This window comes from Callorhinus ursinus, unplaced genomic scaffold, assembly GCF_003265705.2.
Source record: "Callorhinus ursinus isolate GAN/ISIS: 27379988/994484 unplaced genomic scaffold, GSC_fseal_2.0 scaffold77, whole genome shotgun sequence".
Classification (NCBI taxonomy): domain Eukaryota; kingdom Metazoa; phylum Chordata; class Mammalia; order Carnivora; family Otariidae; genus Callorhinus; species Callorhinus ursinus.
Window position 1 is genome coordinate 2,959,110 of NW_027397139.1, and position 26,438 is coordinate 2,985,547.

General features: G+C 45.0%; 1 protein-coding gene across 3 annotated transcripts; it reads right to left on the reverse strand.

Moving 5' to 3' along the window:
- Window positions 1-499: 499 nt before the first annotated feature.
- LOC112815323 (uncharacterized) lies at window positions 500-24,859 on the reverse strand. Of its 3 annotated transcripts, XM_073887328.1 has the most exons (5): window positions 24,764-24,850; window positions 24,456-24,557; window positions 9,797-9,923; window positions 3,438-3,618; window positions 500-3,024 (listed from the first exon to the last, which is right to left on the reverse strand). In XM_073887328.1, exons 3-5 carry the CDS (start codon window positions 9,828-9,830, stop codon window positions 1,485-1,487), a joined length of 1,755 nt encoding a protein of 584 aa, XP_073743429.1. In that variant the 5' UTR covers window positions 9,831-9,923; window positions 24,456-24,557; window positions 24,764-24,850; the 3' UTR covers window positions 500-1,484. The 3 variants fall into 3 exon arrangements, with proteins under 3 accessions (XP_073743429.1, XP_073743428.1, XP_025717016.2); XM_073887327.1 differs by lacking the exon at window positions 24,456-24,557 and having other exon boundaries at window positions 24,764-24,859; XM_025861231.2 differs by lacking the exons at window positions 24,456-24,557; window positions 24,764-24,850 and adding an exon at window positions 14,373-14,763.
- Window positions 24,860-26,438: the final 1,579 nt, after the last annotated feature.

Below are 26,438 nucleotides of genomic sequence, written 5' to 3' on the forward strand. Positions count from 1 at the left end.
GGCAGCAATACATTTCCCTTCAACAGCCAACCCAATAGGATGACTTACACACTCTTACTTGGCCATATATGTTATCCAAGGGTAAAACTACAAACATTTAGTCCAATAGTTGGTATGCCTTTCGGGTACCTCAGGACTGTTATATTGTGGAAACAATGATGCATTTTTTACGTCCAATGTGGATAAAACTGAGGAGGCTCCTATGTCCAAAATTAACCAGATGCCAACTTTTAGCCAGGTGTTCTGGCTAATATTAAGGGTATTGGGCACTCCAGACATGATCTCCTGGGAGCTAGAGGAAAGCACCTCACTGGTATTTCTAGCACAATCACTGATCATGGAAATAAACAGGCAAACCTGAAACATAGTGCAAAGGGATGTTCTTCCAAGTCACAATTTGGAAGAAAGACCACAGACATCAAAAGTTAGTCCCAGATAAGATAAACCAATAAGAGAATTTTAACAATTGTTCATTCAATAAAAAGAGAGAACTGAAGTGAAAATGTATCTTTCTTTTTTTATTTAAGATTTATTTATTTTAGAGGGGGGTGAGGCAGAGGGGGAGGAAGAGAGAATCTCAAGCAGACTCCAAGCTGAGCATGGAGCTGATGCAGGGCTTGATCTCACAACCCTGAGATCACAACCTGAGCTGAAACCGAAGAGTTGGATGCTTAACCAACTGCACCACCCAGGCACCCTGAAAATATATCTTTCAATAATAAAGACTGAAAAGAAGAGGTGATATAGAATCAGGAAACTCCAGTATCTGCAACAGACAACATAAAAGAACTTTCAACAGTACAAGTCTCGTGTCATGATCATACACTAGGAACATCTGGAATGTATAATTCAAGAAATCTTTTTCTAAAATTATATAAAGTTATATTATCCCCACTGCCCCAAACAGGCACATTCTTATCACCCCTGGGTCTAAGAGACATTGTAATGGAAAAGAGACATGTTTTACATAACCATGTGATTACTCCACGTCTGAGATAACAAAGTCTATGTTGTACAGATGCAGAGGACAAAGGACACTTACCACCATTAGTGTTCATATCAGCGACATGACCTAGGAGTAAGACACTTCACATCTCTATCAAGGAAGAGGCACTTGCAAAAACAAAACCATGTTTATAACAATGAAACAGTTTCTGTCCCGTCAAAATTTTCATGAACAATATATGAATTTCTATACTGGAAGTCTTCCCAAAATTGTGTCCATTCAGGTTCATCTCCAGTGTGCTGGCTCGCATTTTAAAAACGATTTTAAGGGAGAATAAATGTTTTCCCGCATCGTGTCTGTGCTCCCAGATTCATGAGGTACCTGAAGGCTTTTCCATGGTTCTTAAGTTCATAGGGTTTCACATCACTGTGCTTTCACATGTGTCCTTGAAGAGAAGAGGGGCAACAGAAGGCTTTCTCATAGTGCAGACATTCATATGGTTCTGCTCTAGTGAGTGTCATCACATGTACTTGCAGGTCTATGGGACACTGGAAGGTCTTACCAGAGTCCTGAGATTCAAAGGGATACTGTCCACTGCGCATCCTGACGTGTTCTTGAAGGGAGCAGTGACTAGTGAACGTCTCTCCCCAGTGTGTTTCTTCATATGCACTCGAAGGGATGAGGAAAACTTGTATGCTTTCCCACACTCTTTACATTCCACATGTCCACCCTGTGTGTGTGCTCTCACATGTACTAGGAGGGTGTAGCGACGAATGAAGGCTTTCCCACACTGCTGACGTTTATAGGGTCTCTCCCCAGTGTGCGTCCTCACGTGTTCTCGCAGGTCTGAGTTATACCTGAAGGTCTTCCCACATTGCTGACATTCATACGGTCTCTCCCCAGTGTGCGTTCTCACATGTCCTCGCAGATTTCCAAGATGTCTGAAGGTCTTCCCACATTGCTGACACTCATAGGGTCTTTCCCCAGTATGTGTCCTCATATGTATTCGCAGGTCTGTGCGATCCCGGAAGGCTCTGCCACACTCCTTACATTCATAGGGTTTCACTGTGCTGTGCATGGTCATGTGACTTTTAAAATGTTCACACTTCTGGAAAGTTTTTCCACACTCCACACATTCATAGGGCCTGTCCCCTGTGTGTGTTCTCACATGTACTAGAAGGGAATAGTGACCAGTGAAGGCTTTCCCACACTGCTGACATTTATAGGGTCTCTCCCCAGTGTGTGTCCTCATGTGTGCTCGCAGGCCTGAGTTATACTTGAAGGTCTTCCCACACTCCTGACATTCATAGGGTCTCTCCCCAGTGTGTGTTCTCACATGTTCTCGCAGATTTCCATGATCTGTGAAGGTCTTCTCACATTGCTGACATTCATAGGGTCTCTCCCCAGTGTGTGTCCTCACATGTACTAGAAGGTAGGCCTGACGAGTGAAGGCTTTCCCACACCGCCCACATCTAAAAGTTCCTTTCCCAGTTTGATTACTTGAGTAATCTTGAGAGTATGAGAGGCAAATGTAGGCTTTCCCATAGTCTGTACCATCACTGGGTTTCATTCCAGTGTGAGTTCTCACATGACGTGTAAGACAGGAGTGATACATAAAGGATTTCCCACACACATCACATGCATGGACTCTCTGTCCACAGTGACCTCGCACATGACCCCGAAAGGATGAGGTGCAAGTGAAAGCTTTTCCACATTTCTTGCACTCTAAAGATTTTTTACTACCGAGACTCTTCAATTCTCTCTTTGATCCTCTCCCAGTGTCCTGACATTCACAGGGTTTCCCTACAAGGTGTGCGTCAACATGAGGGCTAAAGCTCAAGACACACCTGCAGGCTGGCCCACATTCCTCACAGGGACTAGGTTTGTGTCCAGGATAAGATCTTCCTGGATTCTCAGGGAAAGAACTATCTGTGAAGGCTTCTCTATACTTAGTGCATTCATGGGATTTTTCTCCAGGAGGGCAATCCTCATGCACAGTAAAACTTGTAATCTGCCTTACGGTTTCTCCACATTGATTACCTTCATTGTTTTCACAGACACGCTCCACCAAATGACTTCTGTTCAAAATAGGAAGGCACACTGTTAGGGAATAATGATTATAACCAAACTCTTTATTAGTGACCTATTGATGTTTACTAATGCTTATTTAACTACATAATGGCCATTTTCAATGAATGGGCGTGTTTGTGGCGCTGTCTCCATGGTAACAAAATGAAACAAGTTTAATGCACTGGCTGAGGACTCAAATATAGTCATAACACTCTAGGTTTCTCAGATAATAGTTTTTCTCACCATTGTTTCCAACTGAACTGCTTTTCAGATGATCAGGATCTAGAATGCATTCATAAAAGCTTCATTGTGTGAAAATTCCGACCATACAATAGTTGAGGTAAGTTTTCAGCTACTCTCTAATTTCAAGTTAGTCTCGCAATCTGCCCTGATCCCCTTCTCCTGTAGGAGTGTCACTCACCTCAAATGCCCTTCCTGGGTTTGGGTCTGATCTCCACTGCTATGAAATTTCCGGTTTTCTCCAAAAACAGAACACGAATCATTTCTTGCAAATATGACTATTTTCTCTTCACTGGATAACTCATTCTGCAAAATATTCCACTGCATCCTCGATGTACTCCTTTTATCCTGACTGGGACAAACTGCAAAAATTGGTAGCATAATTTAATTTCTTGGGAATGATCTGATATTTGAAGATAGGAAAATAGACCATATGTTGATTTCGATTCATATACTCATCATAAAATGTAAATGAAGCTCATCAGAAAGAATGGACAAGTGATCAAAGAAAACTTCTGAGGACCCTAGTGATTTGGGACTTTGGCAATAAGAGGAAAGTGTATGTAGCGCAGCCCGTTTACTCAGAAATACTTCAAAATTGATGGAGACTAATGTGGAGATAAGTGTTATCAGAAAAGGAAAGTAGAAAGGACCTGGGCAAGATACACACATCCGCACCCTACCTCTATAAGAGGAATACAGAAAGGCTTGCAATGTGGGTGAGGATGAATGAACGGTCCGACCTGGAAGCCAGGTAAGTGACAAAATCACCCTTCTTCAACAAAACTGAGTCACGTTTCTAATGGACATGTCCACATGCTGTTCCCTTCTCCAGAACCTGGCCCAACTGAGGGTTGCTAGGATGTTCTGAAGGCACAGAGGCCCTTGGTGAAGCCTGCCTGGACTGCCCCAACTGCCACTCGGAGGTTGGATGGTGTGTGTGGCTGCTGCCCAGCCCAGCATGAGGGAGGATTTAGAGGGTGACAAGCAATCTGGAAGATGGATTCTTACTTTAGGGTTCAATTTCATTGATGACGGTGAGTGTAAGCTTTTCTTTTTCTTTCTTTTCTCCCTCCCTCCCTCCCTCTCTTTTTCTCTTTCTTTCTTTCGTGGAAGTATATTGACCTATAATATTAGTGTCAGGTGTACAACAGTGATTCAACAACTATATATATTACAAAATGCTCACCACACTAAGTGTAATTAACATGTCACTATAAAAAACTACTACAATATTACTGACCATATTCCCTCTGCTGTACTCTTCATTCCCGTGACTTGTTTAAGATTTACTTATTTATTATGTTGAGAGACAGCTAGAGAGTTTGGGAGGGGGAGGGCAGAGGGAGAGAATCTTCAAGCAGAATCTCCACTGAGTGCACAGCCTGATGAGGGGCTCAATCTTGTGACCCTGAGATCATGACCTGAGCTGAAATCAAGAGGCAGATGTTTAACCGACTGATCCACCTAGGCACCACCCCCATGACTTATTTAAAAAGTGTCACTCTGTACTGACTAATCCCCTTCATCTATTTCACCCATTCCTCCATCCCCTTCCTATCTCGTAAACACCAATCTGTTCTCTACTTTTAAGTCTGTTTCTATTTTCCTTTTATTGCTTGTTCACTTTGCTACTTAGATTATACATATAAATAAAATATGGTGTTTGTCTTTCTGTCTTATTTACTTGGAAGAATACCCTCTAGGTCCATTCATGTTGTCACAAATGGCAAGACTTTATCCTTTTTATATGGTTGAGTAACAGTCCCTTGTATGTGAATACCACATCTTTATTATCCATTCATCCGTCGATGGACACGTGGGTTGCTTCCATATGTTGAGTACTGTAACTAACGCCACAGTGAACGTGGTCGTGCACGTATCTTTTTGTGTTAGTTTTTTTTCTAAGGTGAACCACCCAGAAGTGGAATTAAGGACCATACGGTCCTTCTGTGTTTCCTGTTTTGTGCAAACTCCATACTGTTTCCCACACAGTGGCTGCACCAAAGTACCTTCTCACCAGCAAAAACGAGTTGCCTTTTCTCCACGTTCTCACCAACACTTGTTATTTCTTGTCTTTTTGATACCTATCTGGCTGCTTTGAGGTGATATCTCATTGTGGTTTTGATTTGCACTTCCTGATGATTATTGTTACTGAGCAGCTTTTCATGTGCCTGGTGGCCATCTGTATATCTTCTTTGGGAAAATGTCTGTTATGTTCCTCTACCCCATTTTATATTTTTCCTTTCGTTTCCCTGGCCTGAAGGGATAATTCCACAAAAATATAGCTAAGGCTGATGTCCATGAGTTTAATGCCTCTGTTCTGTCTTAAGAAGTATACGGTTTCAGGGGCGCCTGGGTGGCTCAGTCGTTAAGCATCTGCCTTCGGTTCGGGTCATGAGCCCAGGGTCCTGGGATCGAGCCCCGCATCGGGTTCCCTGCTCGGTGGGAAGCCTGCTTCTTCCTCTCCCACTCTGTCAAATAAATAAATAAATAAAATCTTAAAAAAAAAAAAAGAAGTATATGGTTTCAAGTCTTACACTTGGGTATGGAATCCACATAGAGTTTACTTTTGTGTAAGGTGTAATAAGGTGGTTTCATGCTTTTGCAAGTAGCTGTCTCGTTTTCCTAATACCAGTTACTGAAGAGAGAGTCTTTCCCCCATTGTATATACTCAACTCCTTTTTTTTTTGTAGATAATTTGACCATATAACCATGGGTTAAATCCTGGACTCTATTCTGTTCCCTTGGTTTATGTGTCTGTTTTTGTGCCAGTACCATACTGTTTCAATTTTTCAGTTTTGTAGTACAGTTTGAAATCTGGGGTTGTTACATCTTCAACTTGAATATGTTTTCTCAACACTGCTTTGTTTAGGTGCAATGTTTTCTGTTTCCATATAAATTTTAGAGGTTTTGTTTTTTTGCTAAAGTTCTTTGAAAAACACTATTTCTATTATATAGAATATGGATTGCATTGAATATATAGAGTGCTTTTCAAAGTCTGAGCATTTTTTAACAATATTAATACTTACAAGGCATGACAAAGGTTTATCTTTCCATTTACTATGCCATCTTCAATTTTCTTCATTAAATGTCTTATAGCTTTCAGAGCACAGGTCTTTCAACTTCTTTGGTTACATTTATTCACAGTATTTTATTGTTTTTTGAAAGAACTGAACATGGGACTGTTTTCCTAATTTCTCTTTCTGACATAGAAATGCAACAGAGGGGGATGCCTAGGTGGTTCAGTCAGTTAAGTGTCTGCCTTTGGGTCAGGTCATGATCCCAAGGTCCTGGGATCTAGTCTCACATTGGGCTCCTTGCTCAGTGGGGAGCCTTCTTCTCCCTCTGCTTGTGCTCTCTGACAAATAAATAAAAATATTTTTAAAAAAATGCAACAGAGGGTTGCCTGGGTAGCTCAGTCAGTTAAGCATCTGACTCCTCATCTCAGCTCAGTGTCATGAGTTCAAGCCCTCACGTTGGGCTCATGCTGGTCATGGAACCTACTGGGAGGGAGGGAGGGATGGAGGGAGGGAGGGAGGGAGGAAGGAAGGAAGGAAGGGAGCACCTGGGTGGCCCAGTCGTTAAGCATCTGCCTTCAGCTCAGGTCATGATCCCAGGGTCCTGGGATCGAGTCCTGCATTGGGCTCCCTGCTCGGCAGGAAGCCTACTTCTCCCTCTCCCACTCCCCCTGCTTGTGTTCCTATTCTTGCTATCTCTCTCTGTCAAATAAATAAATAAATTCTTTAAAAATAAAAAAAAGAAAGGGGGAGAGAGAGAGAAAGATGAAAGAAAGAAAGAAAAAGAAAGAAAGAAAGAAAGAAAGAAAGAAAGAAAGAAAGAAAGAAAGAAAGAAAGAAAGAAAGAAAGAGAAAGAAAGAAAGGCAACAGATTTTGGTATATTCATTTTGTGTTCTGCAACTTTTCTAAATTCATTTGTTAGTTCTAATAGTATTTGGTAAAGTCTTAAGGATTTATTTTATTATTATTTTTTTAGGGAGGGAGGAAGGGAGAGGGATGAGGGATAGAGAGAGAAAGAGAGAGGGATGGGGAGGGTTAGAGAGAATCTTAAGCAGACTCCATGCCCAGTGCAGAGCCAGATGTGGGGCACAATCTCACAACTCTGAGATCACGACCTGAGCCAAGTTTTAAAACATGGGCTTCTTATCCCCTCAACTTCACCCTACAACATTCCCATCCTAGCAGTTAAAAAAAAAGGAAACAGCTACCACCTAGTCCAAGACTTGTGAGCCATTAATGAGGCTGTTGCATCCCTACACCCAACCATGCCAAATCCATATGTCATCCTGGGTACCATTCCTCCAAACAGCCTCTGGGTTTATGGTCCTGGACCTTAAAGATGCTTTCTTTTGCATCTCATTGGCTCAAGAATCCCAATTTGTTTGCATCCGAATGGGCCACCCCTTTTGGGCCCACCCAACAACTTACCTAGACAATACTCCCACAGGGATTCAGGGACAGCCCCCCCCCCCATCTGTTTGGCCAAGCCATCTCTAAGGATTCACAAAACTAACAACTTGAGAGGGGAACTACCCTTCAATATGTGGACAATTTGCTCATTTGCTCCCCCGCTCAAGTATTGGCCATTCCTCAAAATTGTCAATGGAAACTAATTAAAGTCCTTCATAACTCTATTTATTTAGGACAAGATGCCTTACAAACTGTCATTTCCAGAATGTTTCAAGGTAAAGGACTTTCCCAGGTGGTTCAACAAATAACCTCCTCTTGCCTTGCACATATGCCAACCCAGGGTGTCCATCAACCTCAATTAATCCAACCAATATAGAGGTATGGATCCTACCCTGGAGAAGACTGGCAGATGGATTTTTACTCAGATGCCACCCTGCAGAGGATACAAATACCTCCTCTCATGCTTCTTGACACCTTCAGAGGGTGGATAGAGGCATACCCGACATGGACTGAAAGGGCAATTGAGTAGTCAACAAACTTCTGCATGAAATTATCCCCCAATCTGGCCTCTCAGAGTCACTTCAGAGTGACAATGGACTCTTCTATTGTGGCCACCATAGTTCAATCTGTCTCCAAAGTACTAGGTATCAAATACCACCTTCATAGTGTTTGAAAGCCACAGTCCTCTGGGAAGGTGGAAAGGGCCAACCACTACCTAAAAGGTATTATTAAAAAACTCACACAAAAAAATCACTGAACTGGAAAGAAGCCTTGCCAATTTCCCTTCTCTGTAGTCATGTAGCTCCCAAGGAGGCCCTGGATTTGAGTCCTTTTGAAGTCCTCTATGAGCGATCCTTCTTACTACAGATCTCCTGGTAGAGACAGAGACTCTAGGGATACAAAGTCATATGATCTTTATCCAAATTTCAACAGGTTTTAAAAAATACAGCCTAACAGTTTCCACTACCCAACAAGAGGCACCTTCTCTATATGAACGTAATGAACAAAGTCTAATCAAGGTCTGAAAAGGGGGCTTCCCTAAATGCCAACTAAAGCCTGTGTGGAAAGGGCTTTTCCTGGTTCTTTTATCTTCCCCTACACTACAGCCATTAAGGTACCAGGAGTCCCTGACTGGATCCACTGCTCCAGAGTCAAACCCTGGAATCATCCCCTGGCAAACACCACCGATGCCTATCCTGTGATCTCTTCAAAGATCTAACATTACTCTCCAAAAAGATTCCATGACCTACAAGTCTTCTCTTTTTTTTCCTGTGTCATCTTATTAGAAATAGGGCTTGCCATAGCCATCATTTCCTTTTTATAACTCAACTGTCTTCTTCACCCACTGGCCCAATGGTTACTAATCCCTACATCCAGGGTCTTCACTTCCCTCTCTGCCTTAAAAATAAAAGATTTAATAACAAGGGAACACCTGCGTTCCTGGGTAATCTGTCCACAAATGCTTACAATTATACCCTTACTCCATTTATTCCCCTCACTCTAGGAGTTCTCCTAATGTTACTCTTTGGACCAAAACTAATCAGTATGTTGCTATTCTTTGTCTCCTCCAGGCCATCAAGTTCCAACTGGTCCTCAACCAAGTGTATCAACCTTTAGATGCCTACAACTTTTTCCCTTTTGGAAGTTCCTTGAAAGACACCAACAGCCACCACCACCTTCTCTCCTCGATACTCAGCAAGTGATGGACTGCCCAGATCTTCACAATACTCCACACAACACAAGCTTGAAAAAACCAGAATGGTCATCGCCCCAATTCCCAATGATTTGGGGCCAATCTCTTGAGGGGGGAATGGAAGACAGTCAGACATGAGTAAGGAGGGATAAAGCAGGTGCTGGCCACACCCCGAGCCACACTGGAGGCCACATTCACATTTATAAAATTAGGGAGTTTCAGACTTGGATCAAGATTAATAAAAAATCAATTTAACACATGAAACTGTTTTCAAAGAAAAGGTATGTGACCCTAGGTAGTTTCCATGAAGACTTGGACCATGTCTGTCTCTTCTTCAACATATTCCCATTCCTCCGCACCAGTAAGATCAACATTTGTTCCCTAAAACTCTGGTGAAGGGGTAGAGCTGTCCTCACCCAGTGAGGCCATGTTCCTGCAGGTCTCCAGCATCACATCTCTGTAGAGCCTCCTCTGACCATGATCCAGCAAAGCCCACTCTTCTGGGGTGAAGTTCACAGCCACATCCGCAAAGACCACCGCGTCCTGACACATCCCACATATTCTATTGCAGCAAGGCTCCCTCCTCACCCATGTGTGTGGGAGGATGGGGGCAATAGGCAGGGAACTGCACTCCATTCCTAGGACCTGAGTCGCACCCGTGTGGGAAGTGACAACATGCAAGCACATCTGCTGCCGCGCACTCAGTGATGGGAAGGGCCGGGAACCCGAAGCAGAGGGTGATGACAACAGCTGATACAGACTTACATAACACCCAAATATAGGCTATTTTTGCTGACTCAGAGCAGATCCCAGCACTCTAGTACGATAAAAATGAAAAATGAAATACTTTTTCAGACAACACATCTTTGACTTGCTCAAAGATGATTATAGCCTTGTCAGCTCTAAGAACTAGAAGCAGAATGTCAGGATGTTGTGGACACTTGACTTGAGCAGATCTCTCCCTGGAAGGCAACAAGGTCAAGGAGCCTGGTGCAGTCCCCTCCATCCCGGCAGAGGCAGACACAACCCCTTCCCTGGATTAGGTGGACTGTGAGCATGGACACAGGGCCCAGGGGCTTGACACAGCTGGTGCGTAAGGGGAATTCCAGTTCTGGAAGAATCATGGAAGTCATCAGGGCCTCAAATATATACCCCAGTGCCCGGAATTCAAGGAGAAGGGCACCAGGAAGAAGAGCCCCTGAGGGATTGATGGTAATGGAGCCCAGGGTTACTTTAGCAGAAGGGGGGGGTACATAACATAGGGGCTGCTTTCAGGCAACAGGCTTGAGGATTGGAAAGATAAGCAACAAGGCAAAGGGCCCACAGTGACTACACAGCTGAATGCTAACAGGCTCATTAAGTGACCTACCTGGAAATGGCCAGAGGCCCTAAGTAACCAAAGGACTACTTACCAAAGTAATGCACAGTTACCAAAACAGGGAAAATTCCATGGGATTGCGTATCCCCTCACAATCCCCCATTACTATAGCCCCTCATCACCACCTCGTGGCAGACAGACTCTCCTCTGCTGTCCTGCCTGCCAACCCTTGTGGTGTATTCAATAAACTTCTATCTCCTTGTTCTGCCTTGGGTGAATTCTTTCCCCACCTATGCCGCCAGCTCCACCCAATCGGTTGCCCCACATTTGGTGGTCTTTACAGGGACCACCGGACTTGCGGGGCTGGGACTCTGCCCACATTCTCTGGGAATTTCTCAGGACTTTCCTTCAGTGATCCGACTCCAGTACTCCTTGGGGAACTGACGACCTTTGGGTGATTAACTTACTCCTCAATGAGGATCTGAAGCCCCAGAGGGAACCCACAGGACCACACTTGCCTGAAAGTGTGAGGGATTTCCCCTCTTGCCCTTGGGGAGAGGATTCTTCCCTCCCTCTCCTTTCTCTTTTTGGCCATCAGTGGGTCTAACCTGAGTATTCTTCAGATAACTGAAGGTCTCTGGCCCACATCTGAGAGCGTGAAGGGAACCCTTTCCCTGCGTTCTCACCCTTTTCCCAATGTGCGGTCCAGTTGGCAAGGGCAGCTGGTCCAGGGCTAATCTGCATATGTTACAGACTTGGCTGGGCTCCTTTCCTGGTGCTGGCTGACTCTCGGACACCTTGCTTCGTTGGACCCCCCACTTCACTCCTTTGTTCCCATGTATCCAGCTGCCACGTTGATCTACAGTCCTACATGCTCCCATGCGTCTGAGTGGTGAGTCTTCCCTTCCTTTTTCTGACCCAGATTAAAGCCACCCAGTGCCCAGCCCTCCCTGTTGCAGGAGACACCCCAGCAGGGATTACTATTGCTATTTCTCATGACCGTCTCTTTAGTGGGACACCCCACTAGGGTCAGTCACCCCGTGTAAGGTCTGTTCCTCCCTCAGGTCAGTGGATGCCCTGACCGAAATCACAACCTTGAGTTGGAGCCCCATTCCCCTTGGTGGGATGCCCCTTTGGAAATTGGCAGAAGTGCTTTCCCACTATGAGGCAAATCCCCTCTATCTTTGGACTCATCCTTGGGATGTATTTTTAAAAAGTGGGGAAAAAATTGGCCTTCAATACCTGAGAAAAAACATCTCATCTTGTCATGTAATGTTTCCTGGCCTCAGTACAAACTCCCAGATCAAAGAGTACGGCCCCTCCATGGAACCCTGGTGAAAGAGAGTAATTTTGTCCTAAAATGAGACTGGTTATTTAGAGAGAATAACCTTAGGACAAACCTCATTGAGAAACTATACTAAGAAAAAAGCACATTCCTAACAATCATAAATTTGCCATCTAAAGAATCCTGGTGTAGGGTCACTTGGGTGGCTTAGTCAGTTAAGCGTCTGCCTTCGGCTCAGGTCATGATCCTGGGGTCCTGGGATCGAGCCCCACATCGGGCTTCCTGATCAGTGGGAAGCTTGCTTCCCCGCTTGCTCCATCAAATAAATAAGTAAAATCTTAAAAAAAAAATAAGAATCCTGGTTTATCAGACAGTCAACAACTGGTTTTCACTGGAGAATAAGGTTTCTAAGCGTTACAATTCTGCTAAATGTAATTAAGACTGATGGAAATCAGGAAAACAGCTGTATATATAGGAGAATAGGAGATGTATAAGAAAGACATAAAGGATGGGAATGCATTTTGAAGTGGTGAAAGAAAGTAATTTTGTCCTAAAATGAGACTGGTTATTTAGAGAGCATAACCTTAGGACAAAATCTGAACACAAAAGAATGTTGTAGAAAGTTTGTGAAGGGAAAGCTTTCGAAAATAATTTTATGTGTGTGTGGTCAGGACGGACTAAGATGGAAATAAATGGATTTTTAAAATACACTGGTCTAAGCCTGAAACTCTGCATTACTCTCTGTGAAAAAGGACAAACTTTTGTTGGATTGTCGTTCGGCTCTTCATAAGAAAGTGTAAAGAAACAGTTTCTTCCTTTCTTTATCTGCCTAGAAAAACCAAAGTTTCTATGTTTTGTCTTTATCAGGTCTTCCATTATTTAAAGTTAAAACTTTTCAGAATGTGGGGCGCCTGGGTGGCTCAGTTGTTAAGTGTCTGCCTTCGGCTCGGGTCATGATCCCAGGGTCCTGGGATCGAGCCCCACGTCGGCTCCCTGCTCAGCTGGGAGCCTGCTTCTCCCTCTCCCTCTGCCCCTGCTTCTGTTCCTTCTCTTGCTGTGTCTCTCTCTGTCAAATAAATAAAATCTAAAACAAAAAACAAAAAACTTCTCAGAATGTATAATAATCTATAATCCTATTTAGGCATTTGTTTTAAAACTTTCTGAGGGTTTTCACAAACTTCCCCAAGAAGTAATGGTAAATGAAGTCTTTTTTTTTTTGACTAATTAGGCTTGTATATTTGGTATGTTATGTGTGGTATGTATGGTATGTTAATGTACTTGGGAAGTACTGTCAAACAACGATGAGCCTTAGGTTGTACTGTATGGGCAAATGCTATAACTGTTTTAGAAATTACATAAAACCCCTAAAGTTTTTTTTTTTTAAGATTTTTATTTATTTATTTGACAGAGAGAGACACAGCGAGAGAAGGAACACAAGCAGGGGAGGGAGAGGGAGGGGGAGAGGGAGAGGGAGAGAGAGGGAGAAGCAGGCTTCCTGATGGGCAGGGAGCCCGATGCGGGGCTCGATCCCAGGACCCTGGGATCATGACCTGAGCTGAAGGCAGATGCTTAACGACTGAGCCACCCAGGTGCCCCCAAAACATATAAAGTTTTAATATGCTAAGGCAGAGGGTCATCACTTGACATTCTAATTATTAAAATGCTAGGTGTCACAGAAGAACCAGATTTCCTTGTCAGCTACATTATAACGAAGTCTGCTATCAGATCATTAACCATGGCCATTTCTGAGTTTTAATTTTGCCATTTATATTTATTGTTTGGATGCTCTTGCAAAATGAGTTTGGTCTTAAAGGAGATTCATGAAAGGGGCTTTTTTTGGTGGGGGGGGGAATACAGGTATTGATATCTTTAAGATCATACAACTGAACTGGGTAAGAATTTCGAAAAATAATGGGAAAGCTGTGTTCAAACAGAAATAATAAATAAATAAATAAAGTGGGACTGAATGAATTAAAGATGATTACAGCTTTTATAACTTATTTTAAAGTATTCCTTTCTGAACAAGTTGAAACATTTAACTTTTCTCCCTACCCGAACCCTCTAAAATTCAGAAACTCTCAGCAAGCACTCTTTCTTCCACAGCAGTTTTACCATCTGCAAGGGGCAGGGCACTGGTCATCTTGGGGGCAGCACAGTGGCAGACACTAACACTTGAGAATATCAGGAGCCTACTCCTGCAAATATGCCCCAAAGACGAAAGTCGTGTTGCCCACACTGGACTCTCCCCGCTTGCAAGAGCCTCTCCGGACACATGCGGGAGGAGCAGTGAGTGTGAGCCAGAGCGGATCAGCAGCCGGCTGCACCCACACAGCACAAGAAAGCCCACGGCAGAGGGTCCCCTTCCCCATGCCACCAAGATAGGACTCACAGGGAAGTCCCCCTTGTTCATCCACCCCAGGGCCGGGCACAGACCCCCCAAATCCACACTCTGTGCCTCATCCATGATTCGCTCAGCTGCTTGTCCCCACGGACCCACGGGCACAAAACGCTTGCTGCTTCAACGTTGGTCTGGCTTCTCTCCTTCCTCCAGACCCTGAACGTGGTGGACCTGCCCTCAGCCTGAGCCGCACACAGCCCCTCCTGCGGACAGGCTGGCCTCCGGGAACCCCCGGGTCATCATCACACCTGGTCATGCCTGCTTTTCCTTATTCCTCTCTAGAAAAGAAAAACCCCCTTTTACACAACTCTTGAGACACTTGCAGGTCTTAGGCCCACAGTGGTGGCCCTACGGATGTAGGCCCTGCCCCTAATGCAACAGCCCCCTGCCCCTAGCGCCACAGTCCCTGCGCCCCAGCCTTTGCCCTCATTCTTCTCAACACCAGCCCCTCCCCGCTAAATTCCCGTGTTTCATTGGACACTGGTGTGACCAACTGTGCAGCACCGTCCCTTTCCTGCCCGCACTTTACCCAAGCTACTGTCCTCCCCACAGCCCCTGACTGTGGGGGCTGCACTGTGACCACCCACCGAGCTGGGGGACCTGAGCCACAAGGCCTTCCTTCATCGCAGGGGCCTGATCCTGACACTGGGACTTCCTGCTCATCCCCCGACACAGAAAAGCAAAGCCCTGGTTCTGTGTCACTGGAGATGCTGCAGGATCTTAGACATCGGACCTTTTCTCTGTTGGAACTTCTTTGCAATGAAGTGTCCTCAACCAAGCCTGTATCTGAGTTCATCTCCCAGGTCTGTCACCAGCTAGTCCCCACGACGTGACCTCTACTGCCCACGCGCTAGTAGTCACTGATCTTTGTCCCACATTTTCCCTGAAACTCTCCTTTCCTGCTTATCTCTTCACTCAGGCAATGAAAGGGAACGCGCCCCTGGAGCCAGAGGCCCTGCCCTGACCAGACCTCCGGCACGCCCAAACCACCCTGACCAGTTTGCGAGGAGCCCCCCACTAGCCCCTGCGCAGATGGACCAAGGAGTGACTTCTGGAATGACCAACAATTACCTTTACCTCATTAGAATACTAAAATCTCCACGCAATGAGGGGCACAAGCTCCATTTACACAACATACAGTGACGGTACAGGCCTGTTTCCTTAAGGCACACGCCCACCTCAGGCCCCTCTCCACAGAGGACAAGGCTTCCCCAGGGAAAGATCCACCCACCTCGAAGCAAAAGGCGCCCATCCACCCTGCCTCCAGGAGTCATGGCTTTGGAAGCCATTCCCGGAGACCTCATCTCCGCCAACAGTTTTCCAGGTGGGACAATTCAACCTGGTGTAGTTTCTGACTCACCGAGGGGTCCACCGTGGGTCCCCCTGCCCAGAAAGAGATATTTTAGGCCCCCAGCTATCTTCCTCCCTGCCTTACCGGCTCTAACTGCCCTAGGACACACCTGCACAACTTCCCAGTACTGTCAGAATCACAAAGAAATGGAAAAACAAACAAATAAACAAGAACAAAAAACCCCAGTCCTTAAATTTTAAGAGAACGAAGGGAATGTAAATGATGAGGGAAAAGAGGGCTAGCTGAGGACAAAGCACAAACTGACACCCCACAAACCCCTCCCCCGGCTACTCCTGGGTGGGTCTGGGTGACATTCCTCCAGGAAGCTATGAACCATCTTAATGTTAACGCCTTGCAAGAAGGAAAACCAACCTTAACTTGACAATGGCAAAGGCTCCAGTATCCTGAAGGTCTTATTTAGCATATGAAAATTCTCTTAAAAACCTTCCTTTTTTGGGGTGCCTGGGTGCCTCAGCAGGTTAAGCGTTTGCCTGGGGCTTCAGTCCTGATCCCAAAATTATGGGATCCAGCCCAGCCTCAGGCGCCCTGCTCAGCGGGAGTCTGCCTCTCCCTCTCTCAGGTGCTCACACCGTATCTCTAGGGCTCTCTCTCTCAAATAAATAAAATCTTAAAAAAAACAAAAAACCAACCTCCCTGTTCCTTACCTCCCCCAACTGCCAAGTATATAATCAGTTGCCCCTCACAACCCTGGGGCAGATCTTCCTGCCCATGGGTCCTGTCCCCAATGCTTTAACAAAACCATTTTGCACCAACGAGGTTTCAAATATTCTTTCTTGGTGGTTGGCTCCAGACCTCACCCCACCAAACCTCACCTACATTCCCAAACTGCATCATATGGCACCCGAATACGGGGCTTTGAGTCTTTTCCATCTGGACTCTGAGTCTCGGTGCAAACTTGGTGAGTACTTTCTCCCCTCTGCTTTTACTTTCATTCCAGGGTCTCTTCAAGGAGTATGGTCCTAATGGAACTTTTCAAGTCGATTGCTCAGGCTGCAATCCTCTAGCCTGTTGCTATTCTGCCAGGAGGAGAAACCCTGTCTTTTGTCTGGAAGTTGGTACCCTGTCTGGGATGATAATAAGACCAAGAAACTTGATGCCCTCTCTTTACTCCTGTCCTTATACAAAGTTGTTTGTCTTGGGCACAGGACAGCCACCTACGTCACCAGGATGGCTGCCAATCTTAAGACTCCCGTGTGAGGTTTCCTCCCATTGGTCTAGTGATCCCCTCCACATTTCTGGCCTGGAGATCTTCACTAAGAGCCAGCTGAAACCAGTACCCAATTGAATTAAAACCCAACCCCGGGGGACGCCTGGGTGGCTCAGTCGGTTAAGCCTCTGCCTTCAGCTAGGGTCACGATCCCAGAGTCCTGGGATTGAGTCCCGCATCAGGCTCCCTGCTCAGCGGGAAGCCTGCTTCTCCCTCTCCCTCTCCCTGCTGCTCCCCCTGCTTGTGCTTGCTCTCCCTCTGTCAAATAAATAAATAAAATCTTAAAAAAACAAAACAAAACAAAAAAGACATGGGCTATTTCCTAGGGAATTTGGCTCTAAAGACTACATGTGTTGGAAGGTCCCTTAAAACCATGATGGATTTCTGTCTTTACTGTTTTCCATCAATGTCGTCTACTAACTACTTAAGCTACAAAATTGGGTAATTTTCCCTTCTAAAACTTCTCTAGTGTTCTCTATGGGTTAAAAACGGCAGGGTATGGGGTGCCTGCGTGGCTCAGTAGGTTAAGCATCTGCCTTCCACTCAGGTCATGATCTCAGGGTCCTAGGTTAGAGCCCAGCATCTGGCTCCCTACTCCACAGGGAGGCTGCTTCTCCCTCTCCCTGTCTACCCCTTCTTGTGCATGCGTGCTCTCCCTGTGTCAAATAAAATAAAATCTTTTTTAAAAAAAGAACGATGACAGATTCTTCAAGGCAAGGTAAAATAAGGCGTGACCCTCTATGGCATGACCTTCAAGGCTTGGTATTTTGGTCCACATGCCAGGTACCCACTGTAGTCTAGAATGTGATGGGGAAGCGGGGAGAGGGCAGGCCTCCCTCCTACAGGGGCCTTTAAGGGTGGTCATGATCACAGCAATTATGTTCAGGGGGATTCCTCAGGTCACTATGGCACCAGGAACCTCTAACATATGCTGCGCTTGGGACGCCACCTGGGAGTTGGGGGGTGGGGAAGGGGGAAGATTTTCTTTGGTAATGGACGTTCTCTAGCATGGGCGCTTCTTCAGTCCCCAGAGATTCTCCCTTGAGATATCTTTAACCCACTGGAAACAATTCGGATTGCAAAATTTAGGGAAGGACTAAGCTCCTGTAACACTGCATGCCTCAATGGGATCTATCCTTTAGATCTCTTCTGCAGGAAACAGGGCAAATGGGCTTAGAGTACCTTCATTGCTTGTACCTAGGTCTTCATTGCTCTACACCAGGACCCCGACCTAAGGGTCTCTTGCAGAATGTGTTTGCCTGAACGTGTCAGCTTGTAACCCGCCCACCCCCCAACCACACATTGGATGATAATTATCTAAATAGGCCTCCTCGGAGGAAACCCAGGTTGCTGGAGAAAACATAGGCCATCCCGGACAAAGGGGACACTCTCTTTCTCTCTGTTCTTCCACCTAATAGATGTGGGGGCTTCTCCCTCACTCGTTTCCTGGGTTGATGGCTATAACTGGAGCCAACTGTGGTTAGTCTCCCTTGAGACGGGACTTTAAGGAACATTCCCAAGCAGCTGCTGAAACTCCCTATCTTCTCTGGCCCGACGTGGACTGCCTATACCCCCTTGTTGGCAGGAAAACATGGCGCCTGCTCTTCTGTTGGAACTGATGAGCTCTAGAACTGGGAACCCTTTCTCTGCCTTCTGGCAACACTTGGCCTCCTCCTGTTTCTGCACCACCTTGGGTGTGGCCTGCATAACTGGCTTCTAGACCATCCTCGGTGCCTCAGGCACCATGCCTCCTCACTTCACTGTCAAGGAGCAAGAAGAGCATCCATTGGACCTAACACCACCCACTCCAGATTTCCCCACTGGTGTCTCAGGTAAAAATGGACAATGGGGAACAAAATGACTGACTTTTAGTTGGGCCGAGGTGGAACATATTCGGTATTTAAACTAATTTAAGTTTGTTGGTTTAAGACAGACATGTCTTTTTTTTTTTAAGATTTTATTTATTTATTTGACAGAGAGAGACACAGCAAGAGAGGGAACACAGCAGGGGGAGTGGGAGAGGGAGAAGCAGGCCTCCCGGAGCTAGATCCCAGGACCCTGGGATCATGACCTGAGCCGAAAGCAGACGTAACAACTGAGCCACCCAGGCGCCCCCGACAGACATGTCTTTAAAGTTATCAGCATTAAATGTGAAACTTTTATTCTACCAAGATTTACTGAAGCTCAAATAAGCTCATGTTATCTGTGTTGCATTTTGTTAGCAAAAAGATGACTTAAAAGGATGGTTAATCATGTCTGTCTCAAAGTTTTCATAGGAAATTGTTAAAATAGCTTTCAAAGTTTTTGGTAACCTGAAACTTTAAAGTTTTGCTTGGATGATAAATGTGATTAAATTCATTGGATATCTAGGTCTTTTCCAAACAGAATAAGGTGCTAAATCATTGATTACTGAACCTAAGTTTGTGCTATTGACTTCTTACTGCAAAGAAACTAAGGATATTTGAGTCTGTTGATAAATATGCTTTGTACTTAATAGATTCGTAAGTTTGCCATCTAAAGAATTCTGGTGTAGTTCACAACTGGTTACTACTTGGTCTTCACTGGAGACTAAGGTTTCTAAAGAATGCAAAATTCTACTAAATGTAATTAAGACTGATGGGAAAAAGGCAAGCAATGCTATATGTAAGAAAGATCAAAGGAATGGGAATACGTTTTTATTGAAGGTAAAAGGTAATTTTGTCCTAAATGAGACTGGTTGTTGGGAAAGAAATGGCTTGGGACAAAAATCTAAATGCAAAAGAAAGTTGTAGGTTTGTGAAGGGAAATCTTTGGAAAGGAATTTTAGGTGTGGTCAGGATGTACTAAGATTAAAATAAAGGGATTTTTTTAAAAAAGATTGTATTTATTTATTTGGCAGAGACAGAGAGAGCACAAGCAGTGGGGAGCGGCAGGCAGAAGGTAAAGCAGGTTCCCAGTTGAGCAGGGAGCCCGACATGGGACTCAATCCCAGGACCCTGGGATCATGACCTGAGCCAAAGGCAGAAGCTTACTGACTCAGCCACCCAGGCATCCCTAAAATAAAGGGATTTTAAAAGTACCGTGGTATAAGATTGAAATTCTCTCTCTGTTCAAAAGACAAAGTTTTCTTGATTTATTACTCTGCTCGTAATAAGAAAATGTAAACAAAGGTTGTTTTTTTTTTTTTTTTCTGTTTTATCTGCCCAGAAAACCAGTTTCTATGTTTTGTGGTTATCAGGTCTTCGATTACTTGGTTAAAACTCCTCAGTATTAAAGAGCTAAGTTTTGCTAACAACTATGTAACCCTACATTTTGCCTTTGGAATCTCTTATTGTCACACTGGTTAAATTAAAAAAAAAATTGAGTTTTGTAATGATCTGTAATCCTATCCAGGTATGTGCTATAACTTTCTAAGGTTTAAACAGTTTTCCCAAAATTTAAATTGTAAATGGAGTCTCTTTAACTCATTAAGCATTTTTATCTGGTATGTTAAGTTACTCTGGAAACACTGTTAAACAAATAATAAGCCTTAGGTTACATTTGGGTAAATGCTATAACTATTCTAGAGATGATATGCAGTTCCTCAAGTTTTATTATGTTCTGGTAAAAGACCATTACTCAATATTTTGATTATTAAAGTGTTATGTGTCACAGAAATAATCGGATTTCCTTGCCAGCTATATTGTAATCTCTCATCAGATCTGCAACCATGTCCATTTTTGAGTGTTTTGTCATTTACAGCTATTGTTCTTATTCTCTTGTAAAATGGTTCATCTTCAAGGAGATTCATAAAAAGGGTTTTAGGACAAATACAGGTACTCAGTATCTTTAAGATCATAAAACTGAAATGGGTAAGAATTTCCAGAACTAACTAAAGCTGCATTCAAACTAAACAAGAATAGTAACACGGGACTAAGTGAACTGGGAAAAATGATTATAGTTTTCTTCTAACTCTTGGTTGAAACATTCCTGGTTCTCTAATATTTGCTCTTCCAGACTAGGGGACCTTTCTCTTAAGACATCAGTGATAGAAAGAAATAATAATAAAACAAATTAAAGCATACCTGAACCCTGTGAAATTCAAAAGATCTCAGTAAGTATTCTTTCTTCCTTGGCCATCAGAGTCATTTGCATGAATTCAGTAAGACTCTGTTCTCCTTGTAACAGGACACCATTGGAAACATTGGTAATTTTACCAAGGCTTTGACTGGAATGTCATATTTGAGAGAGACATGCATAGACTCAGATATGACCAAACATCTTTAAGGAACTGAGGTTGACTTTATGAAACATGGAGCCATAAATCCCCTTGGAAATGTTGTCCTGATACCTTGCTTACAGAATTCCCAGGAGCCTCCCCAGGTGATGGATTTGATTCCCCAACAATTGTATAACACAACTAGCACCTTGACCAATTCTGTGTAGCTGGGATGACAAAATCACTCCTTAAAACCCAGAGCATACCCCATTTCATGGGGTTAACTAAGGACGTGTGGAGATAAAGGATGACCCCATTTTCTTTATGACTGAACTGGATGGTACACTTGGGGATGCCCTTTTCTCTTGAGACAAGTCTGCTCCCACTTTCCAGTGATTCCTTATAATTAGGATATTGTTAAGGCTGGACCTCAAACAAAAAGGGCTTTTTTATTTTAAAGATTTTATTCATTTATTTATCGGGAGGGGGAGCACAAGCAGGGGGAGTGGCAGGCAGAGGGAGAGGGAGAAGCAGGCTCCCCGCTGAGCAAGGAGCCTATGCAGGACTCCATCCCAGGACCCTGGGATCATGACCTGAGCCAAAGGCAGAAGATGCTTAACCAACTGAGTCACCCAGGAGTCCCCAAAAGGCCTCTTGGTGGTTTTATTCCTTAGTCATATTTATCCTAAAAGCCACCTCTAGTGAGGTACAATTACAAACACAGGTTTTAGCCAAGCATATAAAAGCCCTCCTGGTAAAGGAGCCTCCAAGCTCACTATGGGACAGTCCCAGATTGTAATGACTTATGAGACCAAAAGCCACCAATGGATGATGGGAGGCTGGCTTATTAAGTACCAGGTTATGCTTATAGATATGCCTGGAATTATACTTGAAACCTGTCGAACTTTAAACCCAGCTACCCTTATGCCTGAACCTGACCATCATCCTTCTATAGAGCATAACTGTTCAGAGGTTATTGATCTTGTTTATTCTAGTCGACCAGATTAAAGATGCCCCTATTAAAAATGCAGATGACAGCTGGTTTGCCAATGTTGGTATTTCATGGAAAAGGGAATAAGAAAGCTGGGTATGCTATAGTCAGTCTAATTCAGACTGTTGAGGCCAAAGCCCTGTCAACAAATATATCTGCCCCCAAAGCAGTTAATAGTGTCCACCTGTGCTTTGCAATTGGCAAAAGCCTTAAGAATTAGTAGGTATACTGACTCCAAATATGCCTTCCTAGTCCTACATGCCCATGGAGCAATTTAAAGAAAAGGGGGTTATTATCAAGCCATAATTCCCCAATCAAACATGGGCCTGAAATTATTACACAAATTCAAAGGATGGCCCCCCCCAAAACTGAATAGCCCTTGAAATCTTGACTGCAGTTCAAGGAGTCCCAAAATTAGATGGCTGGCTCCTAACGGACCCAGTGGTTATATGGGGCTCGAACTCGCGTCCATCCCCCAGGCTGGATAGGCCACTGTACTCTGGGTTTTGCCTGGATGCACTGATGCATTATTAAAACCATTACCCACCCAGCCAAACTTCCAAATTTAAAATGATGGTGGACATGTTCTGTGTCTCATTTGTATGACCACCTAGCATCCATCCCTCTTTGGGACTGGAAGATGTTGTTTGGCACCTGGAAGCTCTATTAATAATGAGTACATGGTCAAAGCCCTAAATGACACCCAAAGTAGCATTTCTCTATTAAATACTAAAGTAATACAAATGAGTGAAGCAGTTTTACAAAACAGAATGGCATTAGATGTTTTAACTGTCGCACAAAGTAGAACTTGCGCTGTCATAAAAACAGAATGTCCGAACCATGAGAGATGATGGACTCTGAAAAACAAACTGAGGGTTCTAGAGGGTAGGGGGGTGGGGGGATGGGTTAGCCTGGTGATGGGTATTGAGGAGGGCACGTTCTGCATGGAGCACTGGGTGTTATGAACGAACAATGAATCATGGAACACTGCATCAAAAACTAATGATGTAATATATGGTGATTAACATAACAATAAAAAAATTTAAAAAAAAACAAACAAAAAACAGAATGTCGTGTATACATTCCAGATTACCACAAAAATATTTCTGGGTTTCTAACTGACATGAATATTCAAACTGATGCTTTAAATGATCTCTCTTTCCTTTAGTGATTGCTTTAAACTCCGGGACCGGAGGAAAATGATCAAAGGTCAACTATCAAAGATCTTTTAGTCAGACTTCTCTTTCTCATTATAATATTAACCTTATTTTGTGCCAAGACTCGTTCACTACCATAGCATCCAGGCCACAATGTTTCTACTCAAGGAGGTTCATATATGTTGTCCACGTTCATATATGTTGTCCCCTTTAGTAACTCCCCTATATGTTCCCCAACGGACCGATACTGACCCACAGGTAGGAACATTTCTATACCCCTATTCAGCAGGAAGAAGTTACATATGAGACATCCACATTCAAAACTTAAAAGATTGAAGGGTCAAAATTGTTTAAGGGGGGGAAAGGATGAGGGGGCAGAGGGCTAGCTGAGGACAAAGCACAGATACCCCACGAACCCCTCCCTCCACTACTCCTGGATGAGATCTGTGTGACATTCCTCCGGGAAGCTATGAGCTGTCTTAATGTTAATGCCTTGCAAGAGGGAAAACCAACCTTAACTTGACAACAGCTAGGACTCCAGGATCCTGAGGGTCTTCCTTAGCATTGGAAAGTTCTCTTAAAAACCTCCCTTTCCCTTACCTCCCCCAACACCCAAGTATATAATCAGCTGCCCCTCACAACTCCTGGGCTGCAGCCCTTTCTGCCCACCGGTCCTGTCCCCCGGCTTTAATAAAACCACCATTTTGCACCAAAGACATCTCAAGAATTCTTTCTTGGTCCTTGACTCCCGACATCACCCCACCAAACCTGACCTACATTCCAAAATTACATCACAAAGACTGTCTCTGCCAGGCCTGGAAAGAGCCAAACCGTATCAGAGACAATACACCTCTCACTGCTGCTTCAAAAGTAAGCAAAGTCCTGCTTTCCTTCCCCGAGGTAAGAGCCCAAAACCCCATGCAGTGGATACCGGCTCTCAGAGCAGGCCCTTCGCCTCTTCCCCACTCCCAACAGTCACCTCTGCGGGATTAAAATGTGAAGTCTCAGCCCCCCAGAGGAGCACTGGCTTCATGACCCTCACCCTGGAGGCAGGTTTTCTAGGAATGCTTTCTAACTACCTCCGGGCAGCCTTATGCCTGCCTTCACAGGCAATGACCAAGCTCCCCTCTGAATATTCATCCTAACCCTGAGTGAAAGAAACCCACTCACACCCGGCAGGGGAGTAGCGCGTCTGAAGTTATTCCCCGAGGTCTCCTCATCTGCTGCAAGTCAAGTTTCCTTTGCGGGACAACTCACCTGGGTAGTCTCTACCTGTAACTCACCAAGGAGCAAGCTCCCGTTAGGATGCACACCCGCCCGAATCCCAGCCTCCCCCTCCCTCCTCGGCGCTGCCTCCCGCCCCAGTTCCACCCGCCAAGGACTCAGGGGCGGACCCATGGGGATGGGGAGGCCCCCTACCGCGGCCGCTTCCACTTAGTCCTGGCGGGTTCGATGCCCCCCTCCGGCCCCGCGCTCACCATCTCGGGGTCCCGCTCCCGGATCTGCGGGCGTCCTCCCCGCCGAGCTCCGCCACTCCTGGGCTGCTCGGGACTGGAGCGCGGCGGCCGGCCCCGGCTGAGAGCCACACCTACCAGGCCGCCAGGGCCCTCCCTCGGGCCTGATTGGATGGTATACAGGCTCCGCGCTCCGATTGGGCGATGTTTCAGGTTCTGAGACCTGATTGGATGAGGTTTCGGAGTTAACTCCTCTTGGCCCCGATTGGACGTTTCTCTGGGACACCGAGCTCCCCGCACCGTGATAGGACAGCCTGTGGCCCCTCACGTTCTGATTGGACGGTGATCCCGGCACCGCCCCTGTGGTCCCAGATTGGGCAGATCTCCCAGGCCCCGCCTCCTGTGTCCTGACTGACAGGCCGGCGCTACCCGCGTGTCTCATCTGCCTACCGGGAGTTCGGCTCCCAAGAGAATGGACTCCTAGCTGGCTGACCCGCCTACGTCCTCCTTCTGTCCCGGGAATCTGACTCAGTTTCTCCGTGGAGCCTCCCTTGTGCGGCTCCCCATCAGGATGTGACAGAGCAGTGGGGCCCGGTAACCCTTGGGCACCTGTCCTCTGTTTAAGCACAGCTCAAGAACTGGTGACGTCACCTCAGGGAAGGCAAGGTCTCCCTGGGTTTTGACCTGATCCTTTGACACCGCGAGGCCCCGCCCTCCACCACCACCCCGACTTCTCTGGGTCCTGCATGTATCCCTGCTTCATTCCTTTTTTGTGGCTGAGTAATACTCGGTCCTATGTATATGCTGCACTGTTCATCCATCCAAGCTGGTGGACAGTTGAGAAATTTCCCTCTTTTGCAGGTGTTGAATAGTTTTGCACCTAGCATCCATGTACACATATCTGTTTCAATTTAGGTAGGACTGGGATACTTGGGTCACATTGTAATTCTGAGTTTAACTTCTTGAGGAACCACAAACTTTTTCCACATCGGCTGCTGGAGTTTAATTCCGATCACCCATGCACAAGCGTTCCAATTTCCCCACATTCTCACTGATGCTTGTTTTCTGAATTCTGGATTCTAGCCATCCTACTGAGTGGGAAGTGGTATCTCATTGCGGTTTTGACTTGCATTTCCCTTGTTAGTGCCGTTGAGAATCTTTGAATGTGTTTATTAGACATCTCCGTGTCATCTTAAAAGTAATATCTATACAACGTTTTGCTCAGTACTTAACTGGGTCGTTTGAGTTTTTGTTATTCAGATAGGAGTTCTTTGTGTATTCTGGATAATAAAATCTTACCAAATATGTGATTTAGAAATATGTTCTCTCATTTTCTGAGTGTCCTTTCACTCTTATTTTTTTAAAGATTTATTTATTATTTTTAGAGAGAGAGAGAGCGAGACCATGGCGGGGGGGTAGGGGCAAAGAGGCAGAGAAAGAATCTCAGGGAGACTGCCCACTGAGTGCAGAGCCCGCCTCGGGGATTGAACATATTTCCCAGAATTACTGTCTGATGATTCTAGGTGATAATTCAGCAGTAGTCTAACTTGTATGAGTATTGAGAGTACAAATAAAGATGCCCTAGTCTAGGGTTGGGGTCACCATACACATGGACCGATGCATAGGGGCTTGTTTGGCAACAGATTGCAGCCCATTGTTCTAAAGAGTAGCCTGTCCATCAGGCATGTACCCAAACCAA